Source organism: Porcisia hertigi, chromosome 20 (genome assembly GCF_017918235.1).
Source record: "Porcisia hertigi strain C119 chromosome 20, whole genome shotgun sequence".
Lineage (NCBI taxonomy): Eukaryota > Euglenozoa > Kinetoplastea > Trypanosomatida > Trypanosomatidae > Porcisia > Porcisia hertigi.
In genome coordinates, this window is record NC_090579.1 from 137,007 (window position 1) to 151,249 (window position 14,243).

The 14,243-nt window shown below is 55.0% G+C and overlaps 6 protein-coding genes across 6 annotated transcripts; all 6 read left to right on the forward strand.

The window, feature by feature from the left end:
• Positions 1 to 988: 988 nt before the first annotated feature.
• Positions 989 to 1,243, forward strand: JKF63_05902 (uncharacterized protein; the record flags this gene model as incomplete). The annotated part of the gene is made up of 1 exon (XM_067901855.1): positions 989 to 1,243. The coding sequence occupies one exon, from the start codon at positions 989 to 991 to the stop codon at positions 1,241 to 1,243; it is 255 nt and encodes an 84-aa protein (XP_067757561.1).
• Positions 1,244 to 1,952: 709 nt separating this feature from the next.
• Positions 1,953 to 4,043, forward strand: JKF63_05903 (uncharacterized protein; the record flags this gene model as incomplete). Its single annotated transcript, XM_067901856.1, has 1 exon — positions 1,953 to 4,043. The coding sequence occupies one exon, from the start codon at positions 1,953 to 1,955 to the stop codon at positions 4,041 to 4,043; it is 2,091 nt and encodes a 696-aa protein (XP_067757562.1).
• Positions 4,044 to 5,082: 1,039 nt separating this feature from the next.
• On the forward strand, positions 5,083 to 6,111 carry JKF63_05904 (uncharacterized protein; the record flags this gene model as incomplete). The annotated part of the gene is made up of 1 exon (XM_067901857.1): positions 5,083 to 6,111. One exon carries the CDS (start codon positions 5,083 to 5,085, stop codon positions 6,109 to 6,111), a length of 1,029 nt encoding a protein of 342 aa, XP_067757563.1.
• A 947-nt stretch (positions 6,112 to 7,058) lies between these two features.
• JKF63_05905 (uncharacterized protein) lies at positions 7,059 to 8,243 on the forward strand (the record flags this gene model as incomplete). The annotated part of the gene is made up of 1 exon (XM_067901858.1): positions 7,059 to 8,243. One exon carries the CDS (start codon positions 7,059 to 7,061, stop codon positions 8,241 to 8,243), a length of 1,185 nt encoding a protein of 394 aa, XP_067757564.1.
• Positions 8,244 to 9,024: 781 nt separating this feature from the next.
• JKF63_05906 (uncharacterized protein) lies at positions 9,025 to 9,945 on the forward strand (the record flags this gene model as incomplete). Its single annotated transcript, XM_067901859.1, has 1 exon — positions 9,025 to 9,945. The coding sequence occupies one exon, from the start codon at positions 9,025 to 9,027 to the stop codon at positions 9,943 to 9,945; it is 921 nt and encodes a 306-aa protein (XP_067757565.1).
• Positions 9,946 to 11,535: 1,590 nt separating this feature from the next.
• JKF63_05907 (uncharacterized protein) lies at positions 11,536 to 13,353 on the forward strand (the record flags this gene model as incomplete). The annotated part of the gene is made up of 1 exon (XM_067901860.1): positions 11,536 to 13,353. One exon carries the CDS (start codon positions 11,536 to 11,538, stop codon positions 13,351 to 13,353), a length of 1,818 nt encoding a protein of 605 aa, XP_067757566.1.
• Between the last annotated feature and the right edge of the window lie 890 nt (positions 13,354 to 14,243).

Here is a 14,243-nt window from a genome sequence, read left to right on the forward strand (position 1 = left end):
ACGACTGGTGATCACTGATTAGAGCTTCCTCATGTGCATGCATATTGATTTCTCTGCGCCATTTTTTATTTATTTTTCATTCCTCCTCCCCCCTAAGGCGTGGCTGTGTGGGGTGTGTGGATTTTTGACACGTACAACAATATGAAGCACCCAATGCATTTATGTACAGGTGTGTGTGTGTGTGCGTGTGTGTGTGTGGGTGTGCTTGCTTGTCATCGCGTCTATCTTTCCAGATATTATCAGCATGTGTGTCTGCTCGTGAGTGCGTGTGAGATAGAGGCAAGAAAGGGTGTTTGTTTGCCAATAAAAAAGCAGCATCATCCCAAGGTCATGAAAATATTCAAAAAAATATACGCACGCAAACATCCTGCACAGCACGCGCTTGAAGCGAAGTGCACCGTCAGGCGGATGCTTAGCCGACAATGTTGACGGGGATTCAATTTGTGTACCGCTGCTCACTCGCCACTGCTGACGCGCTTCTACAACCTCCTTTGCGCTCGTTCTTCCCACTTCTTGAGAGGAACTCCGGAATGGCTTGTGTGTGTGTGCAGGGGGGGGGGGGAGGAGAAGATGTGAGGTCGTATGGACGCTCGAACGTCACTCTCTCAACCCCGTGCTCTTATTCTTTTTTTCCCCTCTTTGTTAGCGCACGGATGAAGTCGCGTACAATTGTCACTCCCCCCGTCTATTTCCGTCCTCTTCTTTACGCGTTCCCTTTTTTTTCTCTGCCGGCGTTTGTTCCACCTGCGTGTGCCTGTCGGTGTATCGACGCGTATCGCGAGGGGTGCTCCCACTTCGTCTACTTCCTCTGGTGCAGCTTCTTTCGCAATAGTCCCCCTCCCCTGTCCTGTCGTATCTCCTTACCTCACAGCTCAGCCTGCGAAGGGTAGTCGCACACGCACACACACACACACACACACACACACACACATAAACACAAACCCCTTTGACAAGGGAACTAACGGGAGGGGAGGGAGGGTGAAGAGTCATGCTGCGTCGCTCTTACACTCTGCGTGGCGGCTTCTCGCAGGAGGCGTTTCATCGAATGACCAAGTACATCACCTCTCGCAACCCAAATGAGAAGTACTTGCGCACTGGTCACATTGTCCTAGAGACGCTGAAGCGCTACCACTCGTACATCCTGGTCGTCGCTCTCATCAGCATCTTCACTGTCTACGACCACCGCACCCACCCAGAGAGGATGCCGGGTGCTACACATGATGGTCGCTCCCTGGTGCTGTAAGAATACATAATATAACTTGTGGCGGAGCGTGTTGTCGCTTGTCACTCTGCGGCATTCCCTCCCCCCCTCCCCCTCTCAGTCGGCTGCGCAACGGGGCCAAGCAGTATCGCGGAGCTGTCCGCATGTAGCCCACGTCATTAGCTTCAAAGCGTGTGTGTATGTGAAAACTTGTGTTACGTTGTCGAGTATTTTTTTTTCTTGCTGCACTCTGTTTTTACCCAACCGTCTTGAGGGAAGAAGTAAAAAAAAAACAGAAAAGGAAGCATGAAGAGCTCAAACAATTACGATTATGTGGACGTCGTCTGTCGCGGACGCATTTTTTTTTCCGGCTTTGGCGCGCAGTGGGCGGCGGCGGTGTACGGCAGAAGCGTGTGGTGGGCAGTGTTGGTGCTATTCGCCCTGTGGGAATGTTCGCCCCTTTCTCTATAAATATATACCCCAAGCATACAGCAGCAAGAAAGGGTTTGTTGTACGTACATTTATGTGCCGTACGTTATATATATATATGTACATATATCTTGTCGATGATATATCTTCTTCCCCCTCTCCCCTCCCCTCTCCCCTCCCCTCTCCCCTCTCTCCTCCTTTCCCCTCATAAACAGCAATCATCATCTTTTTACACACCGCTTATCCATCACAGACAGAAGAAGAGACGTTCTCCGAGCGACGTGAACACAAGTCTTCTACAAGAGGATTCTACTGGTGTGTCATGCAACGCAATCACACGCCTGGACCACGGCCGCGGGGTGCGCCGTCGCAGAGACCGAGGCGTCCACTAAAGGCCAATGTTGAATCACTAAAAAAACCAGCATCGCGTGCAAGCAGAGCCGCCATGACTTCAGCATCAGGTACTATCGAGCTGACGCGGGTCCAGCAGATGGAGGCCAAGGCCGCCCGAGACGCTGTTGCGGGGGCGATGACAAAAAGTTTTCCGCATGTAGCGAAGAAGCTTGTGGAGTCGATTTCACTTGATGTAGATGTGGAGACAACAAGGCAGCTGTTGCTGAGTAAAAAGGGGTTTGTTGCTCTGCCGTCCTCGATTGGAGTCCTGTGCCGTCAGCTGCGGAAGCTGGACTTGTCAAGCAACGATCTCACCGACCTCAGTCCTATGGCAACACTGCAGCACCTCTCTAACTTGAATGTCGCGCACAACGACCGGCTCGCCTCGCTGAAAGGTTTGTCGGGGACATGTCTTTCCGTCTTGAACATCTCATTCTGCGCAGTGGAGTCGCTGGAGGGGCTTGAGCACACTGCTCTCACACTGCGCACTTTTATTGCCAACGATAATCGCCTGCAGTTTAATTCTCCGGTCCTCGGTGCCGTGGTGGCGGGAGCGGGTGAGGAGCCAGCCGAGTTTACAGCCGCGCGTGAGCACCTGCCCGAGTCCTTGCGGCAAAGCGTTAGTACCAGCGGCGCTGTCCTGCACGCTGTGGCGCAGCGTAACTACGCCATTTTTTCTACCTTCCAGCAATGCGAAACCGTCGTGCTATCCCGGAACACGCGTCTCTGCCAGGTTTTTCCGACGTGGGGCGTGGAGGAGGTGGCGGCGGAGTGCGGCGAGGTTCCAAGTCGCGGGAGTGCCGCAGCGGGTGATGAGGGCAGTGATGAGACAGCAGACGATGTCTCTGCCACGTCTGATGACGGTGACCACGACCCCGCAAGGGGCGAGAAAAGGCGCCGTGCGCCAGCGACTCAACGACGCCATGCTGGACAGAGGGCTTCATCTTCGATGCGTCGATCTGCTTCCACTGCCGCTCGTGAGCTCGCCGAGGACTTACCAGAGACGGTGGCCTACAAGCAGCGGAGGTCCGCACTTGCGCTGGCGCACCCTCTTTCTGTCTTCGAGAAGTTGCCGCGGCTGAAAAAACTTTCGCTGAGTGGCTGTGAACTCTACTCACTGCCCGTGCGGTGGTTCCTGCCCAGGGTGACGGAGCTTCGGCTCGCACAGAACCACCTCACCTCTCTCCAGCCCGATGGTGTTATTTTGCGTTCCCTACATATCCTTGACATCAGCAACAACCTGTTCGCCTCTGTGGAGACTGTGCGTCGGTGTCGCTACCTGGAGCAGCTGAACGTCCGCGGTAACCCCCTCATCGAGGAGGGTGCCGTGCAGGACCGAGCACGTGGTCTCACCAGGCTTGAGCCTGTTGTGGAGGAAACTGCGACAACTCCTTCCTCCGGCACCGGTGCCCTCCCGATCACCGTGCAGCAGCGCGTCTTGCGCTTGTTTCCAAATATCAAGCTGCTGGACGGGCAACCAGTGATGACAGTGGAGCAGGTGAGCGCTGCATACAAGGAGAGGAACGCGCGGTCGGTTGTGGAGAGGGCAGAGGAAACGACGTCTGGAAAGGATAGCAGCGGCGACGCCGACATTGCTGCCAGCTCACATGAGATGCGCGGCGATTTAGGCGACGCACACGACGCTGCTCGGGACAGAGACGAGAGAGGCGCGATTTCTGGTATAGAGCCACGCACGGTAGCCACCGCCCGCACCGCGACACGATCCCTTCTCTCTAAAGCACGCCGCCTCGACCCTGCTGTCATTGCTGCGGAGGCCGATGAGAAGGACGTCGTCATCGAGGCTCCCGCGTCAGTGGTCAAGACCGCGCATGCATCGGTCGTGCGGCGTGAGCGCGTGCTGCGGCGTCTTGCTCCCACCGCTGCTTCAGGGAATGACACGACTGCGGCGGAGACCAAGCGAAAAGGCAGCAAGACTCCAGCCTCACCCCCTGTTGTCGTGTACGGGGAGGCTGCCGTCGCAAAGCTGCTCGAGCAGAGTCGTAGCACGAGTGCGTGGTAGTGGCGTTATGTGCGTCTCTCTTCCCTCTTCCCTTCTATTTTTGTGTGTATATCATAGCGTGTTTGGCTTTCACTTCAGTTTTAGCCGGGGTGGCGGTTTGGTCTAGTTCAAATAACAAGCGGGACAGGTATGCCCCCATACAGAGGTTCTCTCTCTCTCACGCATCCACGTTCACACACACACACACACACACCATTGCGGCAGTTCTGAGGCTGGAGATCCCCCCTTTCTTGCGTATTGCTTTGTGCTTTTGTTTGGTTTTTCTCAACTTTTTAAAAATTTCCCTGGTATTTTAAAAGTCGTTTTGAACGGGTAACCGCCACTGCATAAGTCGTGGCATGGCAGCAAACAGATTTCACTTTTGGTGATCGCACACACAAGCAGCAAGAGCCATCGCTCTCTCTCTCTCCCCCTTCCCTTCCCTTCATTTATGGCACCCTTGTCATTGCCCAAGTCATGAAGGGTGTGCCTTGTATGCGCGTAAATGTATGTGAATCTCGTGTGGTTCGCATCAGGGCTGTCCTTCTTGCTACCGTCTGTGCTCTCTCACCCCCCTTCCCCCTTTGCCTCGTCAGGAAGGCGGGTCGGCTTGCTAGCAATCTCACAAAAACTCTTCTATTCTCTCATTTTCTTGCGTCTATTTCTGCGCGTGTCATCAGGGAACTGCTGCAGACCGACTTTGAGTGTCCGTCAGGCGGCTGGTTGGTGGAGAGAAACGGGCACCTACGTCCGTATGTATGTGCACACACACACACAGTGAGACACCGGAGGATCAACGCTCATCTTTTCTGGCCACCCGCAGGGGGAAGGGGGAAAAAACGTCTCATACTTCGGAACGCTTCGCCCCCCCCCCCCCTCCCCCTGCGCCTGTTTCTGGACATAAGTGGTCAGTCATAGACTCTTCTGATTTTTCCCACACGGACGGCTGGCTGGCTGACGTTACAGCGACGACAGTGGGTGCTGACCACTCCCCTCCCTTTCCCCTCTGTTCAGTGGCGCACACTTGCCCTTCCCGGTCTTCGTTTGTTGGCTGGCGTTGATGTTCGAAGAGGCGCTACAGAAGGCGCCCCGGGGGGAGCTCGTGGAGCACATTCGACTTCAGCGAGAGCTGATCCAGCGTCTTCACCGGCGCGTCCTCGAGTTGGAGAGCTCTCTGGAGGCTCTGTATCCGTGTTCAGGCGCCGGGGGTGGTACGACGACTGGCGCCGCTGACTGCCCAGCGCCACAATTTGAGCAGCAGTATTCCATCCTCTCTAGAAACGCTCATCACAGACCCTTTACTCCAATCGACTCACAGGGGGTAGATAGTCTGTCTGGTGTTGAGCCGACAGCAGCAGCAGCAGCAGCAGCAGCAGCAGCAGCGAGTACGCGCCACATCGCGACACATGGCGAGGCGTCACTAGGTGACCAATACTGGAGCGCTGCCGACGACGGGGCTGTTTCGGCACCGAGGCCGCGCCGTCAACTCCCGCACACCCACACAGAGGAAAAGGCTCCAGCATCCTTTGCGCGGTTGCCCTCATCTCAACAACCACCAGGCGCGCTTGCGGGGATGGTGATGTCCACTCATAGTCCTGGTGCAACACCCGCACCTGCACCGACAGTGGCGGTGTCATCCTCTACTGCTGCAAGCGCTGCTCTTCTCAGTGCATCGTCGGTGGACCACCCGACGGTGTTGGAGGGGATCAGGGAGATCAACTACGTGCTCGCCGCTCATCGAGCTGGTCGTCCAGCTCTGCCACTGGCTGTGGTGGAGGAGCTGGAGAATATTCGTACGAGGCTGCTGGAGGGCTTCAAGCACACGTATACGGTGCATGACAGAGACGACGTGACAGCGCAGGGGGCAGTGACGGCACGTCAGGGCCAGGGTACACTCCCAAGGGGCGAGAGGGCGAGGCTTTACACCAATCCGGTTGATGTATCGCACGAGCGCCGTGCAGATGACTTCAGTGACGCAAGTCGTGTGTGTCCTCGATGGATTTCACCCGACTCGTCAAGGATTACTTACGGAACGTCACCTCATCCGCGTTTAGTGAGTACAACACACAGGGAGACTGGCCTGATATGAGGAGGAGGAGGAGGAGAAGAGAGACCCATCACACCCTATTGCGACGCTGCCTGCTTATCACTCTACATGCAGCTCGTTTTTCCATCTCTCCCTCTCTTTCTATCTGTCATCCCTTCCATCGTTTCTGCAGTACAGATACGCACATCCACCAAGACAAGCTACGGCTCTGATAGAGGATCTTCCCCCCCTCTCCCTATACATATATATGTGTATTGTCTTCCTCTGGAGAGGGGACATGAAGGCACAAAGCCGCGGGGCAAAGGGAGACGTGACCGGTGCGGTTTTGGTATGTTGTAAAGAAATAGCGTACCACTGTCAATGTGATCGCCCCCCCCCCTTCCCCCTCCCCGCTATTCCCCTTAGCAAAACCGTGGCCGTGTAGACACATCAGCTTGACAGATGGTGTTGTTGGGACTCTCTGAGTCGTACGCCTGTTTGGAAATAGGGGAGGGACGATCATATAATCGGGAATGAGACACGCAGGCACGGTTGCCCTTGAATCTGTGGGAGGAGTTTATCAGCACACCTGTTTGTCAAAAATATGGATGACACTCGTTTCCATCTCTACTCACACCCTACACATCCCTTATATTCCCCCCCCTCCATACACACACACACACACACACACACACACAACAAGCGCGGACATCCCCGGAGTTCCCCCTCTCCCCCGTGTGTGTGTGTGTGTGTCAGAGGTAGAGATCTCTCTTCTTTTTCCTCCGACACCCGCAACATTTTGCGTTCACACGCGTTTTTTCTTCGCCTTCGTGTGTGTGTGTGTTCGTGTGTAACACATCGCTACATTGTCGAGGTGAATCTCCTCCTTGGTCGGTGCGTTGTCTTTGGAGGTGGTTCAGTCGCATCTACACACCCCTGTTGAAAGAAAATTCTCAACCACCCTCATCTTCTGTTTTGACTCCTCCTCGTCGGTACTCCCGTTAGAGCAAATGCAGTTTGTGTTTCTCCTCAAGGGCCAGAGTGCGAGTGTACCTCAGACGCTTTCCAGCAACCGACTCTTCGTTGTGGCCTCTCGGGAAACAGCCGATCGTTCTCGCCCTGCGCGGGTCCGAGGCAAGAAGTACAGCGCTGCCGCCCCCGCTCCAGGCGCGCCACTTCAGATTTCGGGCTCTCGGCTGAGAGACATCTGTTGGGAGGAGTCGCCTCTCTCCTCCAGGTTGTCTCTGGAGAAGGATGATCTCGCGTTCAACTGTGTAATGGTACAGGCACCATATGTTGGCCGTCGTACTGCTGACGCGAACCTTGAGCCGATGCCGCTGTGCGTAATCGCAGCGGATTCTCTTGAGCACATTTTCTTCAACGTCAACGAAGACCTTCTGCAAGATGGCCGCCTCGTTCTCTTCACTGATGCGGAGAACCTCCTGCACGTTGGCATTGATGCCAATGCCTGGGCGGAGGCTCGACTGGCGGCGGCCCGGGCCAGCGTAGGTGTCACAGGCGGTGTTGGGAGCGGTGGAACCGGGACTGGGAGTAATTCCAATGATCCCGTGGCTGGGGGGGCCACCAACGGGGTGGCCCCCCCTCTTAGCGCTGAGAGTGGCACCGATGCGGGGCTAACCAAACGAACGCGCCGTGGGGACCTTGTGTCGGGAAAGGAGGAGCCCACTCGGTCGTCCCGCCGCCTGGAATCTCCGCACAGGCCGCACTCTCCGCTCATGAGGGAGCAGGCGTTGACTGTGGTTCCGTCTGTTGTGAGCAGCGACGACATCAAGGAGCTCAATGAGTTAATTGACGAAGGCAAACTGTCAAGACTCGATGTGAGGCTGACAGACTTTTTCTGTTGCCAGTGCTATCATTTACCTCTGTTGACGCTAACAATGTCATGCTGTGGGGCGGTGCTGTGTCAGCTCTGCGCACCAACGCCACCGACCGTGGAGGCTGTGTCGGTGGCGGATCGTCTGTGCCCAGTCTGCGGTGAGGAGCCACTCGATCCCCCGCTAAGCCATGAGACACGCGACGCAAAGGTGGCAAAGCTCGTCAAGGAGCTCAAGGTGCTGTATTTGCCACAGCTCTGCGCGCTTCGTGAGTCACGGCAAGCCCCAGCGGTACCAGTGACGTCGCCGCCGCCGTCCTTTCTTGAGCCCAACACACCGGTGCTCGGATCTCCGGGTTGAGCGTGTGTGTGTGCGCGCGCGTGTGTGTGTGTCTGAGTGCCGAATCGGCACCGATGACACCGCGTTGGAGCGGCTTGCGGCAGTGAAGACGTTTACCTCGTCTTATGAAAGACGAAGTGCCGGTGTGACTCGATAGTATATAACGCAGTCCTCACGCTCCACTGGTAGGAGTGGGGTGGTGTGGGGTGGGGGATTCTGAGCCCTTCCCGAGGGATGTATTGCATGGCTACCGGCATATTGGGCGTTGCTCTGAGGCGAACTGCGTGCTGGAAGGGGGGCCAGTTTGAGGCGGAGGTTTCGTGGTGAGATGAGTGGGCCGGTGTTGCTGTGGCACGTGTCCACCACTTTTTTTTTCTGCGCTATGCCACGCCCTCTGTGAACAGGCCTGGGGATGATGGAGATGGGGGAACTAATCTCGTGTGTTGTACGACCAAGTTGTGATGCATCGCAAAAACAAAACGTTCTCATTCGTCCACACATTCCCCCTCCCCCCCCCTTCCCTCAAATGCCCACACACGCACGCACAAAGAGACCCCCATGTACTCATCCTACTATTCTCTCCCCCTTTTTTTATATGTCTTGCATTAGCCCTCTACCCCGCGCTTGCACTACTGAGGCCTTCCCCCCCCCCGATGGTTTGTTGCGTTTATGTCAACCCCCATTACGCGTTGCCCAAAGTTGTTGCGAGGGCTGCACTTGTCCTGGAGAGAAAAGAAGACACGTCGATTCATTCACCATCCTCAGCGTAGAAACTAGTCGGCTCACATCGAGGTCGCTGCCAATGCCGAGACATGTCCAGCTCCCTGCCCTGCTGGAAGACGCACGCGCGCTCCCCTCAACTTGGCGGAGTCTCGCGGATGTCAAGAAACACGTGTTTGGTCGGGGGTACGTTGTGGGAAATGATGTAGGTACCTCCTCCTGTGTCGGTGCAGCCTCTGAGCCGCTTCTCGCTTCTGCCGCGGTTGTTTTGTACGACTTCTTTGGTGAGCGAGCCGGCCACAAGCGCAGTCGGGGCATGTCGACCTCTGTTCGATCCTCAGGCCCCGATGACAAGGACGCGAGCAGGCGAGGTGAATGCCACAGATACACCGCGATGCAATCCAGCTGCTGTAGTGTAACCTTACGCCGGGTGGTCTTGGCGGTGTTGCACACAGCTGCCGAATCCGTCGGCTCTACTGATGCCGTTGGCCACAGCGGCTGTGTCGTGGTGGTGCATCTCACAACCAAAGGAAACGGCCTGGATTGCTTATCTTCACTGAAGACAAATAGCCGCACACCGATGTGGTTTGTGGATGGGGTATGCGTGGCAGAAGAAATTTTCCAAGCATACCGAGCCTTCTCACCCAAGTTATCAACGCATTCGACGAGCGACGATGCCACTGATGGTGGCTCTACGTTGCGTACCGACGCTTCTCTCCCGCCCTCTCTGCCGCTAAATAAAGCGCTGTGTGCGCAAGCGACTCACATGGGCGACATCTGGTGCACTGGAACTTCTTTATGTGGTGTGCGGCTTATGTGGGTAGCGTCATCGTCACGCGGGCGTGGGGTGGCCTACTTGATGATTGAGCGGGCCCGCCGCGCCGTATGCTACGGCTTCGTTGTGTTGGCAGAGAACGTCGCATTTAGTGAGCCCACCGCGATGGGCAGCCTCTTTGCTCGCCGTTACCAAAAGCGCGACGATTTTCTTGTGTATCAATATTGAGCACGTGCGCTCCTTGGCTTGTCGTTGTGGGTCTCACCGATACGGCACGTACACAGTCACCGGCACAGACACACCAGTAACGTGCCTACAATTGCTGTGACAAAAAAGGCTAAGTGGAGCAGATGTTCACCTCTTTATCGGTACGCCCGCAAGTGAGAGCAGCTTCTACACGTGCAACTACGCCGTTTCCCCGTCTCTGCCATTGCCGCAATGCAGATGGGCAGCAACCACGTGACGGGACATGCTCTGGTGTCCATGTATGACGTAAAAGAGGTCGGATGGCAGGGAAGGGGCGGGGAGGGAGGGAGGGAGGGGGGGGGGAGCAGCAGCTGAAGAGGTTTCCAGAGTTTTCTGTCTCTTGTACTCATTGTCGCTCTTCCTCTTTTCTACTTGGTACTTCACGCTTCGCCAATGTGCAGAGCCTCGCGTTTTTTTTTTAAAGTCTATGTCACTCATCGAAAGCCCGTTATTTTGTTGTTACACCAACTGTGCGACTCGCGCTTTCATTTTTTTTGGCGACGCGCTGCTGATTTTGGAATGCTTTTATCGCCTCCTTCTTTTCCACGCAAAACGATATCCGTGTCTGCACCTGTCGCTAATGGGAATGGTGTATCGCCGCTCTTTTCTGAAGCCAACGGGATGCGATAGAGAACACTCGTCACTGTGCCCCCCCCCCCCAAAAAAAAAAAAAAACAGAAAAAAAATAAAACCGTACATGCACGTGTGGTACTGGACTCTTTCTTTCACTCTGGATCCTCTGTGTGCACGTGCAGTGACGATGAAAGGAATGCAGAGTGCTTGAAAAGGAGAATACTTATGCATCAACATCCTGTATCTCTCTGTGTGTGTGTGTGCTTCTGATCGAGGCATCACTGCTTGGGTGGATTGTCAGACAAACTGCTCTTACAGGAAGGGATACGATGACAGACTCGATACCAAGGCTGTGAAGTGGTACACGCGGACCTGTGCGTGGGCATAACGACACAGCCGCATTTAAAGGCTGCGTGTCGTGCACACACTCGCTGACACACAGACCATAGGGATTAGGTACTTCATGTTCTTTGTACCTTCGCCATGCTTCTTATCCTCGTCCCCTTCCCCTTCCCCTTTCTCTCTGTCTCTACGCTACCCCTTCCCCCTCCTCCCCCCCCCCCCCCCACACTTCGGTGCTGCCATTTTTGTTTCCCGTTTACACAATGTGCGCAGAGTTTGTAATTATTTCGCTTTCTTTTTGTTGGCTCCACATCACCTTGCCGCCTATCATCTCACTTCCGAACGGTGGCTCAGTGACATTATTCTTTGTTTTTGGGGTCAACCGTCGCTCTTCTTCTTTCTCCCCTCATCCACTTGTCCATCTGCTGCCTTTGCCCACATCACTATCATACCGTCTGCAACGGCTACGCACACGCGCGTTATCTCCCTGCCTTACCGTACATCCCCGGGTGCACACACACACACACACATCCAATCGTTGCATCGTATTCCCTTCCGGGGTTGTCGTTTTTGTGTGTTTTTGTTTTTTTGTCAAGTTTTAATGCACTCAAAACATATACATTTATATACCCACTCTTGCACATAAAGAAATCAAACATGTCGGCGAAGCCAATGAACGAGAAGGGCGACCCACGGCGCTGGGTTGTGCTGACGCTCTTCTGCCTCTACAGTGCATCGAACGCGATCCAGTGGATTACTTATTCATCTATCGCAACGGCAACGCGCACATTTTTTCACCTCACGACGAACCAGTTGAATATGCTTTCTTCCGTCTACATGATCGTCTTCGTTGCAGGGGCGTACTTGACGTGTACTACGTTTGAGCGCTGCGGGGTGCGGCTCGGTGTTCTTGTCGGATGCACCCTTAACGCTTTGGGGTCGATACTAAAGGTAACTCCTGGGCTACAGAAACCGGGTTACACCACCCTGATTGTGTCACAGACCCTCAACTCGATCGCGCAGCTCTTTGTACTGTCGACGCCACCGCTGATTGCGGCTCAGTACTTTGCGGTGAGCCAGCGCACCTTCGCGACGGCCATTGCCTCGACGGCGAACAGCCTTGGCAACGCCATCGCTCTTTTGGTGCCACCCCAAATTGTGAAGTCCAACGAGGGCACTACAAACGAGTTTATGCTGCTGTTTTGCCTTGAGATGGGGTTTTGTGTTCTCGTTACCGTCGGCGTCGTCTTTTTCCTCCACCCCCCGAGCTTCAAGGCCCCGAGCCAGCATCTGCTCGAAGAGCTCGTGTCTGCTCAAGGGAGCATGTCAGGCAGCTGTGCAGGGAGTTGCCGTACTCAGCGGGTGCGTCAGCGTCGTGGCGAGCGAGAAGAGGAGGAGGAAGCAGACGACGACCTGGTCAGTGAATTTCACAGTAACGGGCATGCCGGCAGCTGCAGCAGCGATGAAGACGGACCTCATGAACACCGTATCAGCGCAGTGCGAGGCCACAGCGCTGCTAACGGGCACCGGCACGCAGCGAAAAATGGGCCCAATTCGTCAAGAACAGCCGCACGCTCTGATGCGCGTGGCAACGACATCTGCGCGACTGGCTCTGCCGCTGGATACGTGGATTTCATGTCCACTAATAAGCCAGGCGGTGATGACCATATCTTGTCAAAAAATAGCCTGGAGCCAACCGCGATCTCCTCTCCTCAGCTTGAATGCGGCAGCATGAGCAAGCAGAAAAAGATGACGTCCTGGAAGCGGTTGCGACACAACAAGCATGTGATCACCTTCTTCGAGACTGGTCACACCATTCATCAGCTTTTCCGCCGCCGGGACTTTGTCTTCTTGCTCGGTGCCTTCAGCATCAGCATGGGCAGCGTGTGGACTTACGCATCTGTCTTGGCACAAATATTGGAGCCCTTCGGCGTGGAGAACGATTTGGTGGGTATCATCGGCGCTCTCAACATCGTTGTTGGGACGGTGGCGGCCTACCTGGTCGGCCTCTGGGTGGACCGCACACGGCACTATAAGTATCCTCTGTTGGCTTGCTTCATCGGCTCCGTTCTTTGTTGTATTGGACTCATCGTCGTCATGGCGAAGGTGCCGAGCCACACTCGCATGATGAATGGGCTCTGCTCGTTCATTTATGTCGTCGCCGGCATCTTCCAAAACACCGCCATCCCGATTTGTTTCGAGTACGCGATGGAGATCTCCTACCCTTTACCCGAGTCCGTACCCGGGACCCTCCTCATGGCTGGCGCAAACCTGTGCTCTCTCATCATGCTTTCTGTTGCCTCTGCTATGCTCGGCGATGGCATCGCCTCGACGTCGGCCTGTCTCAATGTACTCATTCTCATCACCTCTTTCTGCTTCCTCGGGGTCATTTTTTCTGTTTTTCCCCGCGAGAAGCTCTACCGCCGCGATGCGGAGGAGGCTGCGCAGACGCGGCTGATGGCCGGATCAGAGTGAAGCTTTGCCGTTCGCATGGCAGCGACACGCGATTCATGAGTGTCTCTTTGGTGGCGCACCCACCGTCGAAGCCCTCTGAGCCGATGAGGACCTTCGGAGGTAGGGTAGTTCCTCGGAGCAGTGCTGCTGACCGCAACGCGTACACCGAGCAATGGATCACTGTCGTGTCTGTGCTCCTCACCCGGAAAGAGGGCACCAACTGCCGGCACCGTGGCACCGAAGAGCGCCTTTGGCAGCTAAGGACGTTCTCGACGGTGCTCGGGTAAATGTGTGCCAGTTGCAGAATCAAACTAGTATGATATGAGGTGAAGGGCAACCACGCTGGAGGTTGCACAACACCCCCAAAACCGGCGAGGTGTGTGCCACTCCGTCAAAAACACAAGGTCTACTTTTCTTTCTTTGCGTACGCCAATTCCCGGCTCTCATCGCTAGTTCGCCTTGTTTCCATTGTAGCTTGTCTTCCCCTCAATCCCCCCCCCTTCATTGCATGGACGCAGCGGCGATGACAGGTGGGGTCATTGTTCTGCTGTCTTCTCCCGCGCGTAGGTAAAAATGGGTGTGCGTGTGGCTTAGTGTAGTGCTTCTATTCATGTTTGTGTAGCTTTTGCTAGTTGGTTTATTCACCTCTTCTTTTTTTAAAAAATAAATCCGTTTGTGGTGGATCATCAGTTCTTGGCAGACGTATGTATATGTATGTGTGTGTGTATAGGTGTACGATAAAGAGATGTCGTAAAGCTCTCGTAGTTTTTCTGTGGTTCTACGCATACACACCTGTGAAAACTCGTGTGTGTGTGTGTGTGTCGCTCTGCCTGCATCTCATGGTGGTTATCCATGGGACATGATCTCATTCTTCTTTCACTTTTCGCTTCGTTTTTCTTTGTGCTTTCTCA